The sequence below is a fragment of the Oncorhynchus kisutch genome, linkage group LG28, assembly GCF_002021735.2.
Source record: "Oncorhynchus kisutch isolate 150728-3 linkage group LG28, Okis_V2, whole genome shotgun sequence".
Classification (NCBI taxonomy): Eukaryota; Metazoa; Chordata; class Actinopteri; order Salmoniformes; family Salmonidae; genus Oncorhynchus; species Oncorhynchus kisutch.
In genome coordinates, this window is record NC_034201.2 from 51,058,307 (window position 1) to 51,078,715 (window position 20,409).

A 20,409-nucleotide genomic window follows, 5' to 3' on the forward strand; every position below is an offset into this window, starting at 1 on the left:
CTACATTACAGGGAGCTACATTACAGCTACATTACAGGGAGATACAGTGCCTTGCGAAAGTATTCGGCCCCCTTGAACTTTGTGACCTTTTGCCACATTTCAGGCTTCAAACATAAAGATATAAAACTGTATTTTTTTGTGAAGAATCAACAACAAGTGGGACACAATCATGAAGTGGAACGATATTTATTGGATATTTCAAACTTTTTTAACAAATCAAAAACTGAAAAATTGGCAGTGCAAATGTCACGCCCTGGTCTAAGTATTTTGTGTTTTTTCTTCATGTATTGGGTCAGGCCAGGGTGTGGCATGGAGTTTTTGTATTGTGGTGTGTTTTGCCTTGGGGTTTTGGTGTGTATATATTTGGGATTGTAGCTAGTGGGGTTATCTAGCAAAGTCTATGGCTGTCTGGATTGATTCTCAATCAGAGGCAGGTGCTTATCGTTGTCTCTGATTGGGAACCATATTTAGGCAGCCATATTCTTTGAGTTTGTCGTGGGTGATTGTCCTATTTGTCTTGATGTCCTTGTTTATGTTAGTTGACACAAGTATAGGCTGTTTTCGGTTTTCGTTTATTTGTTTTTGTAGTGTTCGTGTTTAGTTCGTGTTTTACGTTTGTCTAATAAACATGGATCGCAATCGACACGCTGCAGTTTGGTCCGACTCTCCTTCATCACCACTAGAAAGCCGTAACAGAATCACCCACCACCAACGGACCAAGCGGCGTGTCAACAGGCAGGAGCAGCCGAAAAAGGAGATGCTCAAGAAGGATTTCTGGACATGGGAGGAAATCCTCGACGGGAGAGGACCCTGGGCTAAACCAGGGGAGTGTAGCCGCCCAAGGGAGCAGCAGGAACAGAGGCAACAGAGGCAGCAGCAGCAGGAGCAGCAGCTGCAGTGGGAGAGGCTGCACCACCTGGATAAATGGACATGGGAGGACGAACTGGACGGTAAAGGACCCTGGGCTCAGGCTGGAGAATATCGCCGTCCCAAAGAAGAACTAGAGGCGGCGAAAGCTGAGAGGCGCAGATATGAGGAAGCAGCACGGCAACGCGGATGGAAGCCTGAGAGTCAGCCTCAAACATTTCTTGGGGGGGGGGGGGGGCTCACAGGGAGTATGGCTATGCCAGGTAGGAGACCTGCGCAAACTCCCTGTGCTCCGCGTATCGGCCGGGCTAGATTGAGCGTCGAGCCAAATGCCATGAAGCCAGCTCTACGCATCTGGTCCCCAGTGCGTCTCCTTGGGTCGGCTTACATGGCACCAGCCTTGCGCTCGGTGTCTCCGGTTCGCCTGCATAGCCCAGTGCGGGCTATTCCACCTCGCCGCACTGGCAGGGCAACCGAGAGCATTCAACCAGGTAAGGTTGGGCAGGCTCGGTGCTCAAGAGCTCCAGTGTGCCTGCACGGCCCGGTCTATCCGTCACCACCTCCACGCACCAGTCCTCCGGTAGCAGCTCCCCGCACCAGGCTTCCTGTGCGTGTCCTCGATCCAGTACCACCAGTTCCAGCACTACGCACCAGGCCTTCAGTGCGCCTCGCCTGTTCAGCGCAACCAGAGCCTCTCTCCTCTCCTGCGCTGCTGGAGTCTCCCGCCTGTTTAGCGAAGCTAGAGCCTTTCTCATCTCCTGCGCTGCCGGAGTCTCCCGCCTGTTCAGCGCAACCAGAGCCTCTCTCCTCTCCTGCGCTGGCGGAGTCTCCCGCCTGTTCAGCGCAGACAGAGCTGCCAGCCTGCAGGGAGCAGCTGGAGCTGCCAGCCTGCATGGAGAAGCCAGTCTGCATGGAGCAGCCAGAGCTGTCAGTCTACATGAAGGAGCCCGAGCTGCCAGTCTGCATGAAGCAGCCAGTCTACATGGAGCAGCCAGAGCTGTCAGTCTGCATGAAGCAGCTAGAGCTGTCAGTCTGCAATCGACACGCTGCAGTTGGTCCGACTCTCCTTCATCACCACTAGAAAGCCAAAACAGCAAAATTATTCAGCCCCTTTACTTTCAGTGCAGCAAACTCTCTCCAGAAGTTCAGTGAGGATCTCTGAATGATCCAATGTTGACCTAAATGACTAATGATGATAAATACAATCCACCTGTGTGTAATCAAGTCTCCGTATAAATGCACCTGCACTGTGATAGTCTCAGAGGTCCGTTAAAAGCGCAGAGAGCATCATGAAGAACAAGGAACACGCCAGGCAGGTCCGAGATACTGTTGTGAAGATGTTTAAAGCCGGATTTGGATACAAAAAGATTTCCCAAGCTTTAAACATCCCAAGGAGCACTGTGCAAGCGATAATATTGAAATGGAAGGAGTATCAGACCACTGCAAATCTACCAAGACCTGGCCGTCCCTCTAAACTTTCAGCTCATACAAGGAGAAGACTGATCAGAGATGCAGCCAAGAGGCCCATGATCACTCTGGATGAACTGCAGAGATCTACAGCTGAGGTGGGAGACTCTGTCCATAGGACAACAATCAGTCGTATATTGCACAAATCTGGCCTTTATGGAAGAGTGGCAAGAAGAAAGCCATTTCTTAAAGATATCCATAAAAAGTGTCGTTTAAAGTTTGCCACAAGCCACCTGGGAGACACACCAAACATGTGGAAGAAGGTGTTCTGGTCAGATGAAACCAAAATTGAACTTTTTGGCAACAATGCAAAACGTTATGTTTGGCGTAAAAGCAACACAGCTCATCACCCTGAACACACCATCCCCACTGTCAAACATGGTGGTGGCAGCATCATGGTTTGGGCCTGCTTTTCTTCAGCAGGGACAGGGAAGATGGTTAAAATTGATGGGAAGATGGATGGAGCCAAATACAGGACCATTCTGGAAGAAAACCTGATGGAGTCTGCAAAAGACCTGAGACTGGGACGGAGATTTGTCTTCCAACAAGACAATGATCCAAAACATAAAGCAAAATCTACAATAGAATGGTTCAAAAATAAACATATCCAGGTGATAGAATGGCCAAGTCAAAGTCCAGACCTGAATCCAATCGAGAATCTGTGGAAAGAACTGAAAACTGCTGTTCACAAATGCTCTCCATCCAACCTCACTGAGCTCGAGCTGTTTTGCAAGGAGGAATGGGAAAACTCCATGTGCAAAACTGATAGAGACATACCCCAAGCGACTTACAGCTGTAATCGCAGCAAAAGGTGGCGCTACAAAGTATTAACTTAAGGGGGTTGAATAATTTTGCACGGCCAATTTTTCAGTTTTTGATTTGTTAAAAAAGTTTGAAATATCCAATAAATGTCGTTCCACTTCATGATTGTGTCCCACTTGTTGTTGATTCTTCACAAAAAAATACAGTTTTATATCTTTATGTTTGAAGCCTGAAATGTGGCAAAAGGTCGCAAAGTTCAAGGGGGCCGAATACTTTCGCAAGGCACTGTACATTACAGCTACATTACAGGGAGCCACAATACAGCTACATTACAGGGAGATACATTACAGGGAGATACATTACAGGGAGCTACATTACAGCTACATTACAGGGAGACACATTACAGGGAGGTACATTACAGCTACATTACAGGGAGCTACATTACAGCTACATTTCAGGGAGCTACATTACAGGGAACTACATTACAGGGAGCTACATTACAGGGAGCTACATTACAGCTACATTTCAGGGAGCTACATTACAGGGAGCTACATTACAGGGAGCTACATTACAGGGAGCTACATTACAGGGAGACACATTACAGGGAGCTACATTACAGCTACATTACAGGGAGCTACATTACAGGGAGCTACATTACAGCCACATTACAGGGAGACACATTACAGGGAGCTACATTACAGCTACATTACAGGGAGCTACATTACAGCTACATTACAGGGAGTTACATTACACCAACATTACAGGGAGCTACATTACAGCTACATTACAGGGAGCTACATTACAGGGAGATACATTACAGCTACATTACAGGGAGCTACATTACATGGAGACACATTACAGGGAGCTACATTACAGCTACATTACAGGGAGCTACATTACAGGGAGATACATTACAGCTACATTACAGGGAGCTACATTACATGGAGACACATTACAGGGAGCTACATTACAGCTACATTACAGGGAGCTACATTACAGGGAGCTATGTTACAGCTACATTACAGAGAGCTACATTACAGCTACATTACAGGGAGCTACATTATAGGGAGCTACATTACAGCAACATTTCAGGGAGCTACATTACAGGGAGCTACATTACAGGGAGCTACGTTACAGGGAGCTACGTTACAGCAACATTCCTGGGAGCTATGTTACAGGGAGCTACATTACAGCTACATTACAGGGAGCTAAATTACAGGGAGCTACATTACAGGGAGCTACATTACAGGGAGCTACGTTACAGGGAGCTACATTACAGGGAGCTACGTTACAGGGAGCTATGTTACAGCTACATTAGAGGGAGCTACATTACAGCTACATTACAGGGAGACACATTACAGCTACATTACAGGGAGCTACATTACAGGGAGTTACATTGCAGCTACATTACAGGAAGCTACATTACAGGGATCTATGTTACAGCTACATTACAGGGAGCTACAGTACAGGTAGCTACGTTACAGGGAGCTGTGTTACAGCTACATTAGAGGGAGCTACATTACAGTGAGCTATGTTACAGGGAGCTACATTACAGAGACATTACAGGGAGCTACATTACAGGGAGCTACATTACAGCAACATTACAGGGAGCTACATTACAGGGAGCTACATTACAGGGAGCTACATTACAGGGAGATACATTACAGGGAGCTACATTACAGGGAGCTACATTACAGGGAGCTACGTTACAGGGAGCTACATTACAGGGAGCTACATTACAGGGAGCTACATTACAGGGAGCTACGTTACAGGGAGCTGCATTACAGGGAGCTACATTACAGGGAGCTACATTACAGGGAGCTACATTACAGGGAGCTACGTTACAGGGAGCTACATTACAGCTACATTACAGGGAGCTACATTACAGGGAGCTACATTACAGCTACATTACAGGGAGTTACATTACAGGGAGCTACATTACAGCTACATTACAGCTACATTACAGGGAGCTACATTACAGCAACATTACAGGGAGCTACGTTACAGCTACATTACAGGGAGCTACATTACAGGGAGCTACGTTACAGCTACATTACAGGGAGCTACGTTACAGCTACATTACAGGGAGCTACGTTACAGCTACATTACAGGGAACTACATTACAGCTACATTACAGGGAGCTACGTTACAGGGAGCTACGTTACAGCTACATTACAGCTACATTACAGGGAGCTACATTACAGGGAGCTACATTACAGGGAGCTACATTACAGGGAGCTACATTACAGGGAGCTACGTTACAGGGAGCTACATTACAGCTACATTACAGCTACATTACAGGGAGCTACGTTACAGGGAGCTACGTTACAGCTACATTACAGGGAGCTACGTTACAGGGAGCTACATTACAGCTACATTACAGGGAGCTACGTTACAGGGAGCTACATTACAGCTACATTACAGGGAGATACGTTACAGGGAGCTACGTTACAGCTACATTACAGGGAGCTACGTTACAGGGAGCTACATTACAGCTACATTACAGGGAGCTACATTACAGGGAGCTACATTACAGGGAGCTACATTACAGGGAGATACATTACAGGGAGATACATTACAGGGAGCTACATTACAGCTACATTACAGGGAGCTACATTACAGGAAGCTACATTACAGGGAGCTACATTACAGGGAGCTACGTTACAGCTACATTACAGGGAGCTACGTTACAGCTACATTACAGGGAGCTACGTTACAGGGAGCTACATTACAGCTACATTACAGGGAGCTACGTTACAGGGAGCTACGTTACAGCTACATTACAGGGAGATACGTTACAGGGAGCTACGTTACAGCTACATTACAGGGAGCTACATTACAGGGAGCTACATTACAGGGAGCTACATTACAGGGAGCTACATTACAGGGAGCTACATTACAGCTACATTACAGGGAGCTACATTACAGGGAGCTACATTACAGGGAGCTACGTTACAGCTACATTACAGGGAGCTACATTACAGCTACATTACAGGGAGCTACGTTACAGCTACGTTACAGGGAGCTACGTTACATCTACATTACAGGGAGCTACGTTACAGCTACATTACAGGGAGCTACGTTACAGCTACATTACAGGGAGCTACGTTACAGCTACATTACAGGGAGCTACGTTACAGCTACATTACAGGGAGCTACATTACAGGGAGCTACGTTACAGCTACATTACAGGGAGCTACATTACAGGGAGCTACGTTACAGCTACATTACAGGTGGATTTTGTTGTTTGACTCCTTGTCTCTTCCTGCTCTATACTAGTTTGACCCTCTATTAAGCCGTCACCCTCCTCCTCCCTTGATTGTCACTTCACCCTCTCTCCTATCGAATATCTCCCTCTCAACCCTTCCTCCTCCCCTCCTCCCCCCCTCTCCTCTATCAAGTCTCTCTTCTCTCAACCCTTCCTCCCCCCTCAAGCCTTCCTCCTCCCCTCTATCAAATCTCCTCCCTCAACCCTTCCTCCTCCCCTCAACCCTTCCTCCTCTCCTCTATCAAATCTCTACCCTCAACCCTTCCTCCTCTCCTCTATCAAGTCCCCAGCCCCTCAACCCTTCCTCCTCCCCTCAACTCTTCCTCCTCCCCTCAACTCTTCTTCCTCCCCTCAACTCTTCCTATGCCCCTCAACCCTTCCTCCTCTCATCTATCAAGTCTCTCTGCCCTCAACCCTTCCTCCTGCCCACAACCCTTCCTCCTCCCCTCAACTCTTCCTCCTCCTCTATCAAATCTCTTCCCCTCAACCCTTCTTCCTCTTCTCTACCAAATTCTCCTCCCCTGTTCCCCCACTTTACCCTCACCCCTCTTATACCTACCATTCTACCAAAATCTCCCTTTCTCATCCCTTTCCTCTCCCTCCCTTCCTCCCCCCAGTCTCCTGGGCTCACTGTTCCCTCTCTCCTCAATTTTCTCCCCTCACTTCCTTCCTCCCCCCAGTCTCCTGGGCTCACTGTTCCCTCTCTCCTCAACCCTCTCCCCTCCCTCCCTTCCTCCCCCCAGTCTCCTGGGCTCACTGTTCCCTCTCTCCTCAACCCTCTCCCCTCCCTCCCTTCCTCCCCCCAGTCTCCTGGGCTCACTGTTCCCTCTCTCCTCAACCCTCTCCCCTCCCTCCCTTCCTCCCCCCAGTCTCCTGGGCTTTATGTTCCCTCTCTCCTCAACCCTCTCCCCTCCCTCCCTTCCTCCCCCCAGTCTCCTGGGCTTTATGTTCCCTCTCTCCTCGACCCTCTCCCCTCACTTCCTTCCTCCCCCCAGTCTCCTGGGCTTTATGTTCCCTCTCTCCTCATCCCTTTCCCCTCACTTCCTTCCTCCCCCCAGTCTCCTGGGCTCACTGTTCCCTCTCTCCTCATCCCTTTCCTCTCCCTCCCTTCCTCCCCCCAGTCTCCTGGGCTCACTGTTCCCTCTCTCCTCAATTCTCTCCCCTCACTTCCTTCCTACCCCCAGTCTCCTGGGCTCACTGTTCCCTCTCTCCTCAACCCTCTCCCCTCCCTCCCTTCCTCCCCCCAGTCTCCTGGGCTCACTGTTCCCTCTCTCCTCAACCCTCTCCCCTCCCTCCCTTCCTCCCCCCAGTCTCCTGGGCTTTATGTTCCCTCTCTCCTCGACCCTCTCCCCTCACTTCCTTCCTCCCCCCAGTCTCCTGGGCTTTATGTTCCCTCTCTCCTCATCCCTTTCCCCTCACTTCCTTCCTCCCCCCAGTCTCCTGGGCTCACTGTTCCCTCTCTCCTCATCCCTTTCCTCTCCCTCCCTTCCTCCCCCCAGTTTCCTGGGCTCACTGTTCCCTCTCTCCTCAATTCTCTCCCCTCACTTCCTTCCTCCCCCCAGTCTCCTGGGCTCACTGTTCCCTCTCTCCTCAACCCTCTCCTCTCCCCTCCCTCCCTTCCTCCCCCCAGTCTCCTGGGCTCACTGTTCCCTCTCTCCTCAACCCTCTCCCCTCCCTCCCTCCCTTCCTCCCCCCAGTCTCCTGGGCTCACTGTTCCCTCTCTCCTCAACCCTCTCCCCTCCCTCCCTTCCTCCCCCCAGTCTCCTGGGCTTTATGTTCCCTCTCTCCTCGACCCTCTCCCCTCACTTCCTTCCTCCCCCCAGTCTCCTGGGCTTTATGTTCCCTCTCTCCTCATCCCTTTCCTCTCCCTCCCTTCCTCCCCCCAGTCTCCTGGGCTCGATGTTCCCTCTCCCTCGTATAATATTTGCCATGTCTCGAGACGGCCTCCTCTTCTCCTTCTTGGCCCGCATCAGTGAGAGGAAGACACCCATCATGTCCACCATGGCTGCTGGAGTCATGTCTGGTAAGCAGCGTCAGGGGTTAGGGGTTAGAGGTTAGAGGTTAGGGAAGACACCCATCATGTCCACCATGGCCGCTGGGGTCATGTCTGGTAAGCAGCGTCAGGGGTTAAATTACAAGAGTTAGAGGTGGGAAGACACCCATCATGTCCACCATGGCCGCTGGGGTCATGTCTGGTAAGCAGCGTCAGGGGTAGGGGTTAGAGGTTAGAGGTTAGGGAAGACACCCATCAGTGGTAGAGCGAGCAGCTGCATGGTGTCGTTGTTTACCTAGCTGTCATCTCCTCGAAGAGAGAGGTTAAAGTTCATAAATACATAATAATAAATCAACCTGGTGTTCAGAGTGCTGTGACCCAGTTAGTCACCTGAGGACCTACAGTCAGATTGGACCCCAGCTCTGTGGATGATGTGGCCAAGCTGTTCTGTGTTTGAACCACACATCATCAGTTTGTAGTATTGTTGTCACTCTTTCAGAGGTCTCGGCCCAGTGATACTTTACTTATCTGACAACTATTATCAAGCATACGAATGAAAAGAGTTGAGGGAGAGGAGAGAGAGTAGGGAAATGAGAGAGTAGAGAGAGTAGGGAGAGGAGAGAGAGTAGGGGGAGGAGAGATTGTAGGGGGAGGAGAGAGAGTAGGGAAATGAGAGAGTAGAGAGAGTAGGGAGAGGAGAGAGAGAGTAGGGGGAGGAGAGAGAGTAGGGGGAGGAGAGAGAGTAGGGGGAGGAGAGAGAGTAGGGGGAGGAGAGATTGTAGGGGGAGGAGAGAGAGTAGGGAGAGGAGAGAGAGTAGGGAGAAGAGAGAGAGCAGAGAGTAGGGAGAGGCAGGAGATAGTAGGGAGAGGAGTTAGAGATAGAGGGGTAAGTGTAGACAGAGGAGATGAGATAGAGGGGTTAGTGTAGACAGAGGAGATGAGATAGAGGGGTTAGTGTAGATAGAGGAGACAGAGGAGATAGAGGGGTTAGTGTAGATAGAGGAGATAGAGGGGTTAGTGTAGACAGAGGAGATAGAGGGGTTGGTGTAGACAGAGGAGATAGAGGGGTTAGTGTAGACAGAGGAGATAGAGGGGTTAGTGTAGATAGAGGAGATAGAGGGGTTAGTGTAAATAGAGGAGATAGAGGGGTTAGTAAAGACAGAGGAGATAGAGGAGATAGAGGGGTTAGTGTAGACAGAGGAGATAGAGGGGTTAGTGTAGACAGAGGAGATAGAGGGGTTAGTGTTGACAGAGGAGATAGAGGGGTTAGTGTAGATAGAGGAGATAGAGGGGTTAGTGTAGATAGAGGAGATAAAGGGGTTAGTGTAGATAGAGGAGATAAAGGAGATAAAGGGGTTAGTGTAGATAGAGGAGATAAAGGGTTAGTGTAGATAGAGGAGACAGAGGAGATAGAGGGGTTAGTGTAGACAGAGGAGATAGAGGGGTTAGTGTAGATAGAGGAGATAAAGGGGTTAGTGTAGATAGAGGAGATAAAGGGGTTAGTGTAGATAGAGGAGATAGAGGAGATAAAGGGGTTAGTGTAGATAGAGGAGATAAAGGGGTTAGTGTAGATAGAGGAGATAAAGGGGTTGGTGTAGATAGAGGAGACAGAGGAGATAGAGGGGTTAGTGTAGATAGAGGAGATAGAGGGGTTAGTGTAGACAGAGGAGATAGAGGGGTTAGTGTAGACAGAGGAGATATAGGAGATAGAGGGGTTAGTGTAGACAGAGGAGATAGAGGGGTTAGTGTTGACAGAGGAGATAGAGGGGTTAGTGTAGATAGAGGAGATAGAGGGGTTAGTGTTGACAGAGGAGATAGAGGAGATAGAGGGGTTAGTGTTGACAGAGGAGATAGAGGAGATAGAGGGGTTAGTGTTGACAGAGGAGATAGAGGAGATACAGGGGTTAGTGTAGATAGAGGAGATAGAGGAGATAAAGGGGTTAGTGTTGACAGAGGAGATAGAGGGGTTAGTGTTGACAGAGGAGATAGAGGGGTTAGTGTTGACAGAGGAGATAGATGAGATAAAGGGGTTAGTGTTGACAGAGGAGATAGAGGGGTTAGTGTTGACAGAGGAGATAGAGGGGTTAGTGTTGACAGAGGAGATAGAGGAGATAGAGGAGATAAAGGGGTTAGTGTAGATAGAGGAGATAGAGGGGTTAGTGTAGATAGAGGCGATAGAGGGGTTAGTGTAGACAGATGAGATAGAGGAGATAGAGGGGTTAGTGTAGACAGAGGAGATAGAGGAGATAGAGGGGTTAGTGTAGACAGAGGAGATAGAGGGGTTAGTGTAGATAGAGGAGATAGAGGGGTTAGTGTAGACAGAGGAGATAGAGGGGTTAGTGTAGATAGAGGAGATAGAGGGGTTAGTGTAGACAGAGGGGTTAGTGTAGACAGAGGAGATAGAGGGGTTAGTGTAGACAGAGGAGATAGAGGGGTTAGTGTAGATAGAGGAGATAGAGGGGTTAGTGTAGACAGAGGAGATAGAGGGGTTAGTGTAGACAGAGGAGATAGAGGGGTTAGTGTAGACAGAGGAGATAGAGGGGTTAGTGTAGATAGAGGAGATAGAGGGGTTAGTGTAGATAGAGGAGAAAGAGGGGTTAGTGTAGATAGAGGAGATAGAGGGGTTAGTGTTGACAGAGGAGATAGAGGGGATAGAGGGGTTAGTGTAGATAGAGGAGATAGAGGGGTTAGTGTAGATAGAGGAGATAAAGGGGTTAGTGTAGATAGAGGAGATAAAGGAGATAAAGGGGTTAGTGTAGATAGAGGAGATAAAGGGGTTAGTGTAGATAGAGGAGACAGAGGAGATAGAGGGGTTAGTGTAGACAGAGGAGATAGAGGGGTTAGTGTAGATAGAGGAGATAAAGGGGTTAGTGTAGATAGAGGAGATAAAGGGGTTAGTGTAGATAGAGGAGATAGAGGAGATAAAGGGGTTAGTGTAGATAGAGGAGATAAAGGGGTTAGTGTAGATAGAGGAGATAAAGGGGTTGGTGTAGATAGAGGAGACAGAGGAGATAGAGGGGTTAGTGTAGATAGAGGAGATAGAGGAGATAGAGGGGTTAGTGTAGATAGAGGAGATAGAGGGGTTAGTGTAGACAGAGGAGATAGAGGGGTTAGTGTAGACAGAGGAGATATAGGAGATAGAGGGGTTAGTGTAGACAGAGGAGATAGAGGGGTTAGTGTTGACAGAGGAGATAGAGGGGTTAGTGTAGATAGAGGAGATAGAGGGGTTAGTGTTGACAGAGGAGATAGAGGAGATAGAGGGGTTAGTGTTGACAGAGGAGATAGAGGAGATAGAGGGGTTAGTGTTGACAGAGGAGATAGAGGAGATACAGGGGTTAGTGTAGATAGAGGAGATAGAGGAGATAAAGGGGTTAGTGTTGACAGAGGAGATAGAGGGGTTAGTGTTGACAGAGGAGATAGAGGGGTTAGTGTTGACAGAGGAGATAGATGAGATAAAGGGGTTAGTGTTGACAGAGGAGATAGAGGGGTTAGTGTTGACAGAGGAGATAGAGGGGTTAGTGTTGACAGAGGAGATAGAGGAGATAGAGGAGATAAAGGGGTTAGTGTAGATAGAGGAGATAGAGGGGTTAGTGTAGATAGAGGCGATAGAGGGGTTAGTGTAGACAGATGAGATAGAGGAGATAGAGGGGTTAGTGTAGACAGAGGAGATAGAGGAGATAGAGGGGTTAGTGTAGACAGAGGAGATAGAGGGGTTAGTGTAGATAGAGGAGATAGAGGGGTTAGTGTAGACAGAGGAGATAGAGGGGTTAGTGTAGATAGAGGAGATAGAGGGGTTAGTGTAGACAGAGGGGTTAGTGTAGACAGAGGAGATAGAGGGGTTAGTGTAGACAGAGGAGATAGAGGGGTTAGTGTAGATAGAGGAGATAGAGGGGTTAGTGTAGACAGAGGAGATAGAGGGGTTAGTGTAGACAGAGGAGATAGAGGGGTTAGTGTAGACAGAGGAGATAGAGGGGTTAGTGTAGATAGAGGAGATAGAGGGGTTAGTGTAGACAGAGGAGATAGAGGGGTTAGTGTAGATAGAGGAGATAGAGGGGTTAGTGTAGACAGAGGAGATAGAGGAGATAGAGGGGTTAGTGTAGACAGAGGAGATAGAGGGGTTAGTGTAGATAGAGGAGATAGAGGGGTTAGTGTAGACAGAGGAGATAGAGGAGATAGAGGGGTTAGTGTAGACAGAGGGGATAGAGGAGATAGAGGGGGTTAGTGTAGACAGAGGAGATAGAGGAGATAGAGGGGTTAGTGTAGACAGAGGAGATAGAGGAGATAGAGGGGTTAGTGTAGACAGAGGAGATAAAGGGGTTAGTGTAGATAGAGGAGATAGAGGAGATAGAGGGGTTAGTGTAGATAGAGGAGATAGAGGAGATAGAGGTGTTTGTGTAGATAGAGGAGATAGAGGGGTTAGTGTAGATAGAGGAGATAGAGGAGATAGAGGGGTTAGTGTAGATAGAGGAGATAGAGGAGATAGAGGGGTTAGTGTTGACAGAGGAGATAGAGGAGATAGAGGGGTTAGTGTAGATAGAGGAGATAGAGGCTTAGTGTTGACAGAGGAGATAAAGGGGGTTAGTGTAGATAGAGGAGATAGAGGAGATAGAGGGGTTAGTGTAGATAGAGGAGATAGAGGGGTTAGTGTAGACAGAGGCGATAGAGGGGTTAGTGTAGACAGATGAGATAGAGGAGATAGAGGGTTAGTGTAGACAGAGGAGATAGAGGAGATAGAGGGGTAGTGTAGACAGAGGAGATAGAGGGGTTAGTGTAGATAGAGGAGATAGAGGGGTTAGTGTAGACAGAGGAGATAGAGGGGTTAGTGTAGATAGAGGAGATAGAGGGGTTAGTGTAGACAGAGGGTTAGTGTAGACAGAGGAGATAGAGGGGTTAGTGTAGACAGAGGAGATAGAGGGGGTTAGTGTAGATAGAGGAGATAGAGGGGTTAGTGTAGACAGAGGAGATAGAGGGGTTAGTGTAGACAGAGGAGGAGATAGAGGGGTTAGTGTAGACAGAGGAGATAGAGGGGTTAGTGTTAGATAGAGGAGATAGAGGGTTAGTGTAGATAGAGGAGAAAGAGGGGTTAGTGTAGAGAGGAGATTAGGCGGAGATAGAGGGGTTAGTGTAGACAGAGGAGATAGAGGGGTTAGTTGTAGACAGAGGAGATAGAGGGGTTAGTGTAGATAGAGGAGATAGAGGGGTTAGTGTAGACAGAGGAGATAGAGGGGTTAGTGTAGATAGAGGAGATAGAGGGGTTAGTGTAGACAGAGGAGATAGAGGAGATAGAGGGGGTTAGTGTAGACAGAGGAGATAGAGGGGTTAGTGTAGATAGAGGAGATAGAGGGGTTAGTGTAGACAGAGGAGATAGAGGAGATAGAGGGGTAGTGTAGACAGAGGGGATAGAGGAGATAGAGGGGGGTTAGTGTAGACAGAGGAGATAGAGGAGATAGAGGGTTAGTGTAGACAGAGGAAGATAGAGGAGATAGAGGGGTTAGTGTAGACAGAGGAGATAAGGGGTTAGTGTAGATAGAGGAGATAGAGGAGGATAGAGGGGTTAGTGTAGATAGAGGAGATAGAGGAGAATAGAGGTGTTTGTGTAGATAGAGGAGATAGAGGGGTTAGTGTAGATAGAGGAGATAGAGGAGATAGAGGGGTTAGTGTAGATAGAGAGATAGAGGAGATAGAGGGGTTAGTGTTGACAGAGGAGATAGAGGAGATAGAGGGGTTAGTGTAGATAGAGGAGATAGAGGGGTTAGTGTTGACAGAGGAGATAAAGGGGTTAGTGTAGATAGAGGAGATAGAGGAGATAGAGGGGTTAGTGTAGATAGAGGAGATAGAGGGGGTTAGTGTAGACAGAGGAGATAAAGGGGTTAGTGTAGACAGAGGAGATAGAGGGGTTAGTGTAGACAGAGGAGATAGAGGGGTTAGAGGGGTTGGTGTTGACAGAGGAGATAGAGGGTTAGTGTAGACAGAGGAGATAGAGGAGATAAAGGGGTTAGTGTAGACAGAGGAGATAGAGGGGTTAGTGTTGACAGAGGAGATAGAGGGGTTAGTGTAGATAGAGGAGATAGAGGAGATAGGGGGGTTAGTGTTGACAGAGGAGATAGAGGGGTTAGTCTAGACAGAGGAGATAGAGGGGTTAGTGTTGACAGAGGAGATAGAGGAGTTAGTGTAGATAGAGGAGATAGAGGGGTTGGTGTAGATAGAGGAGATAGAGGGGACTTATGGCCTTTCTGTCTCTCCTCCAGCTATCATGGTCTTTCTGTCTCTCCTCCAGCTATCATTGCCTTATGGCCTTTCTGTCTCTCCCCCAGCTATCATGGCCTTTCTGTCTCTCCCCCAGCTATCATGGCCTTTCTGTCTCTCCCCCAGCTATCATGGCCTTATGGCCTTTCTGTCTCTCCCCCAGCTATCATGGCCTTTCTGTCTCTCCCCTATGCTATCATGGCCTTTCTGTCTCTCCCCCAGCTATCATGGCCTTTCTGTCTCTCCTCCAGCTATCATGGCCTCATGGTCTTTCTGTCTCTGCTCCAGCTATCATGGTCTTTCTGTCTCTCCTATAGCTATCATGGTCTTTCTGTCTCTCCCCCAGCTATCATGGCCTTTCTGTCTCCCCCCCAGCTATCATGGCCTTTCTGTCTCTCCTCCAGCTATCATGGCCATTCTGTCTCTCCCCCAGCTATCATGGTCTTTCTGTCTCTCCCCAGCTGTCATGGCCTTTCTGTCTCTTCCCCAGCTATCATAGCCTTTCTGTCTCTCCCCCTGCTATCATGGTATTTCTGTCTCTCCTCCAGCTATCATGGCCTTTCTGTCTCTCCCCCAGCTATCATGGCCTTTCTGTCTCTCCTCCAGCTATCATGGCCTTTCTGTCTCTCCTCCAGCTATCATGGTCTTTCTGTCTCTCCTCCAGCTATCATGGTCTTTCTGTCTCTCCCCCAGCTATCATGGCCTTTCTGTCTCTCCTCAGCTGTCATGGCCTTTCTGTCTCTTCCCCAGCTATCATGGTCTTTCTGTCTCTCCTCCAGCTGTCATGGTCTTTCTGTCTCTCCCCCAGCTATCATAGCCTTAATGTCTCTCCCCCAGCTATCATGGCCTTTCTGTCTCTCCTCCAGCTGTCATGGCCTTTCTGTCTCTTCCCCAGCTATCATGGCCTTTCTGTCTCTCCTCCAGCTGTCATGGCCTTTCTGTCTCTTCCCCAGCTATCATGGTCTTTCTGTCTCTCCTCCAGCTGTCATGGTCTTTCTGTCTCTCCCCCAGCTATCATAGCCTTAATGTCTCTCCCCCAGCTATCATGGCCTTTCTGTCTCTCCTCCAGCTATCATGGTCTTTCTGTCTCTCCTCCAGCTATCATGGTCTTTCTGTCTCTCCCCCAGCTATCATGGCCTTTCTGTCTCTCCCCCAGCTATCATGGCCTTTCTGTCTCTCCCCCAGCTATCATGGCCTTATGGCCTTTCTGTCTCTCCTCCAGCTATCATGGCCTTTCTGTCTCTCCCCCAGCTATCATGGCCTTATGGCCTTTCTGTCTCTCCTCCAGCTATCATGGCCTTTCTGTCTCTCCTCCAGCTATCATGGCCTTTCTGAATCTCCCCCAGCTATCATGGCCTTATGGCCTTTCTGTCTCTCCCTCCAGCTATCATGGCCTTTCTGTCTCTCCCCCAGCTATCATGGCCTTATGGCCTTTCTGTCTCTCCTCCAGCTATCATGGCCTTTCTGTCTCTCCTCCAGCTATCATGGTCTTTCTGTCTCTCCTCCAGCTATCATGGTCTTTCTGTCTCTCCCCAGCTATCATGGCCTTTCTGTCTCTCCCCCCAGCTATCATGGTCTTTCTGTCTCTCCTCCAGCTGTCATGGCCTTTCTGTCTCTCCTCCAGCTTTCATGGTCTTTCTGTCTCTTCTCCAGCTATCATGGCCTTTCTGTCTCTCCCCCAGCTATCATGGCCTTATGGCCTTTCTGTCTCTCCCCAGCTATCATGGCCTTATGGCCTTTCTTTCTCTCCCCCAGCTATCATGGCCTTATGGCCTTTCTGTCTCTCCTCCAGCTATCATGGCCTTTCTGTCTCTCCCCCAGCTATCATGGCCTTATGGCCTTTCTGTCTCTCCTCCAGCTATCATGGCCTTTCTGTCTCTCCCCAGCTATCATGGCCTTATGGCCTTTCTGTCTCTCCTCCAGCTATCATGGTCTTTCTGTCTCTCCCCCAGCTATCATGGCCTTATGGCCTTTCTGTCTCTCCTCCAGCTATCATGGCCTTTCTGTCTCCCCCCCAGCTATCATGGCCTTATGGCCTTTCTGTCTATCCCCCAGCTATCATGGCCTTATGGCCTTTCTGTCTCTCCTCCAGCTATCATGGCCTTTCTGTCTCTCCCCCAGCTATCATTGCCTTATGGCCTTTCTGTCTCTCCCCCAGCTATCATGGCCTTATGGCCTTTCTGTCTCCCCCAGCTATCATGGCCTTATGGCCTTTCTGTCTCTCCCCCAGCTATCATGGCCTTATGGCCTTTCTGTCTCTCCTCCAGCTATCATGGCCTTTCTGTCTCTCCCCCAGCTATCATGGCCTTATGGCCTTTCTGTCTCTCCTCCAGCTATCATGGCCTTTCTGTCTCTCCCCCAGCTATCATGGCCTTATGGCCTTTCTGTCTCTCCTCCAGCTATCATGGCCTTTCTGTCTCTCCTCCAGCTATCATGGTCTTTCTGTCTCTCCTCCAGCTATCATGGTCTTTCTGTCTCTCCCCCAGCTATCATGGCCTTATGGCCTTTCTGTCTCTCCTCCAGCTATCATGGCCTTTCTGTCTCTCCCCCAGCTATCATGGCCTTATGGCCTTTCTGTCTCTCCTCCAGCTATCATGGCCTTTCTGTCTCTCCTCCAGCTATCATGGCCTTTCTGTCTCTCCCCCAGCTATCATGGTCTTTCTGTCTCTCCTCCAGCTATCATGGTCTTTCTGTCTCTCTCCCAGCTATCATGGCCTTATGGCCTTTCTGTCTCTCCCCCAGCTATCATGGCCTTATGGCCTTTCTGTCTCTCCCCAGCTATCATGGCCTTATGGCCTTTCTTTCTCTCCCCCAGCTATCATGGCCTTATGGCCTTTCTGTCTCTCCTCCAGCTATCATGGCCTTTCTGTCTCTCCCCCAGCTATCATGGCCTTATGGCCTTTCTGTCTCTCCTCCAGCTATCATGGCCTTTCTGTCTCTCCCCCAGCTATCATGGCCGTATGGCCTTTCTGTCTCTCCTCCAGCTATCATGGCCTTTCTGTCTATCCTCCAGCTATCATGGCCTTTCTGTCTCTCCCCCAGCTATCATGGTCTTTCTGTCTCTCTTCCAGCTATCATGGTCTTTCTGTCTCTCCCCCAGCTATCATGGCCTTATGGCCTTTCTGTCTCTCCCCCAGCTATCATGGCCTTATGGCCTTTCTGTCTCTCCCCAGCTATCATGGCCTTATGGCCTTTCTTTCTCTCCCCCAGCTATCATGGCCTTATGGCCTTTCTGTCTCTCCTCCAGCTATCATGGCCTTTCTGTCTCTCCCCCAGCTATCATGGCCTTATGGCCTTTCTGTCTCTCCTCCAGCTATCATGGCCTTTCTGTCTCTCCCCCAGCTATCATGGCCTTATGGCCTTTCTGTCTCTCCTCCAGCTATCATGGTCTTTCTGTCTCTCCCCCAGCTATCATGGCCTTATGGCCTTTCTGTCTCTCCTCCAGCTATCATGGCCTTTCTGTCTCCCCCCCAGCTATCATGGCCTTATGGCCTTTCTGTCTATCCCCCAGCTATCATGGCCTTATGGCCTTTCTGTCTCTCCTCCAGCTATCATGGCCTTTCTGTCTCTCCCCCAGCTATCATTGCCTTATGGCCTTTCTGTCTCTCCCCCAGCTATCATGGCCTTATGGCCTTTCTGTCTCCCCCAGCTATCATGGCCTTATGGCCTTTCTGTCTCTCCCCCAGCTATCATGGCCTTATGGCCATTTCTGTCTCTCCTCCAGCTATCATGGCCTTTCTGTCTCTCCCCCAGCTATCATGGCCTTATGGCCTTTCTGTCTCTCCTCCAGCTATCATGGCCTTTCTGTCTCTCCCCCAGCTATCATGGCCTTATGGCCTTTCTGTCTCTCCTCCAGCTATCATGGCCTTTCTGTCTCTCCTCCAGCTATCATGGTCTTTCTGTCTCTCCTCCAGCTATCATGGTCTTTCTGTCTCTCCCCCAGCTATCATGGCCTTATGGCCTTTCTGTCTCTCCTCCAGCTATCATGGCCTTTCTGTCTCTCCCCCAGCTATCATGGCCTTATGGCCTTTCTGTCTCTCCTCCAGCTATCATGGCCTTTCTGTCTCTCCCCCAGCTATCATGGCCGTATGGCCTTTCTGTCTCTCCTCCAGCTATCATGGCCTTTCTGTCTATCCTCCAGCTATCATGGCCTTTCTGTCTCTCCCCCAGCTATCATGGTCTTTCTGTCTCTCCTCCAGCTATCATGGTCTTTCTGTCTCTCCCCAGCTATCATGGCCTTATGGCCTTTCTGTCTCTCCCCCAGCTATCATGGCCTTATGGCCTTTCTGTCTCTCCCCAGCTATCATGGCCTTATGGCCTTTCTTTCTCTCCCCCAGCTATCATGGCCTTATGGCCTTTCTGTCTCTCCTCCAGCTATCATGGCCTTTCTGTCTCTCCCCCAGCTATCATGGCCTTATGGCCTTTCTGTCTCTCCTCCAGCTATCATGGCCTTTCTGTCTCTCCCCCAGCTATCATGGCCTTATGGCCTTTCTGTCTCTCCTCCAGCTATCATGGTCTTTCTGTCTCTCCCCCAGCTATCATGGCCTTATGGCCTTTCTGTCTCTCCTCCAGCTATCATGGCCTTTCTGTCTCCCCCCCAGCTATCATGGCCTTATGGCCTTTCTGTCTATCCCCCAGCTATCATGGCCTTATGGCCTTTCTGTCTCTCCTCCAGCTATCATGGCCTTTCTGTCTCTCCCCCAGCTATCATTGCCTTATGGCCTTTCTGTCTCTCCCCCAGCTATCATGGCCTTATGGCCTTTCTGTCTCCCCCAGCTATCATGGCCTTATGGCCTTTCTGTCTCTCCCCCAGCTATCATGGCCTTATGGCCTTTCTGTCTCTCCTCCAGCTATCATGGCCTTTCTGTCTCTCCCCCAGCTATCATGGCCTTATGGCCTTTCTGTCTCTCCTCCAGCTATCATGGCCTTTCTGTCTCTCCCCCAGCTATCATGGCCTTATGGCCTTTCTGTCTCTCCTCCAGCTATCATGGCCTTTCTGTCTCTCCTCCAGCTATCATGGTCTTTCTGTCTCTCCTCCAGCTATCATGGTCTTTCTGTCTCTCCCCCAGCTATCATGGCCTTATGGCCTTTCTGTCTCTCCTCCAGCTATCATGGCCTTTCTGTCTCTCCCCCAGCTATCATGGCCTTATGGCCTTTCTGTCTCTCCTCCAGCTATCATGGCCTTTCTGTCTCTCCTCCAGCTATCATGGCCTTTCTGTCTCTCCCCCAGCTATCATGGTCTTTCTGTCTCTCCTCCAGCTATCATGGTCTTTCTGTCTCTCCTCCAGCTATCATGGCCTTTATGTCTCTCCCCCAGCTATCATGGCCTTATGGCCTTTCTGTCTCTCCCCCAGCTATCATGGCCTTATGGCCTTTCTGTCAGTCCCCCAGCTATCATGGCCTTATGGCCTTTCTGTCTCTCCTCCAGCTATCATGGCCTTTCTGTCTCTCCCCCAGCTATCATGGCCTTATGGCCTTTCTGTCTCTCCTCCAGCTATCATGGCCTTTCTGTCTCTCCCCCAGCTATCATGGCCTTATGGCCTTTCTGTCTCTCCCCCAGCTATCATGGCCTTATGGCCTTTCTGTCTCTCCTCCAGCTATCATGGCCTTTCTGTCTCTCCCCCAGCTATCATGGCCTTATGGCCTTTCTGTCTCTCCTCCAGCTATCATGGCCTTTCTGTCTCTCCCCCAGCTATCATGGCCTTATGGCCTTTCTGTCTCTCCTCCAGCTATCATGGCCTTTCTGTCTCTCCTCCAGCTATCATGGTCTTTCTGTCTCTCCTCCAGCTATCATGGTCTTTCTGTC

The 20,409-nt window shown here is 49.5% G+C and overlaps 1 protein-coding gene across 2 annotated transcripts in view; it reads left to right on the forward strand.

The window, feature by feature from the left end:
• LOC109884564 (high affinity cationic amino acid transporter 1) overlaps window positions 1-20,409 on the forward strand; it is an 83,854-nt gene that overhangs the window by 37,931 nt on the left and 25,514 nt on the right. For both annotated transcript variants that reach the window (XM_031808164.1, XM_031808165.1), the window contains exon 8: window positions 8,251-8,387. In XM_031808164.1, coding sequence (XP_031664024.1) covers window positions 8,251-8,387 — 137 coding nt within the window. The remainder of the gene's footprint in view (window positions 1-8,250; window positions 8,388-20,409) is intronic.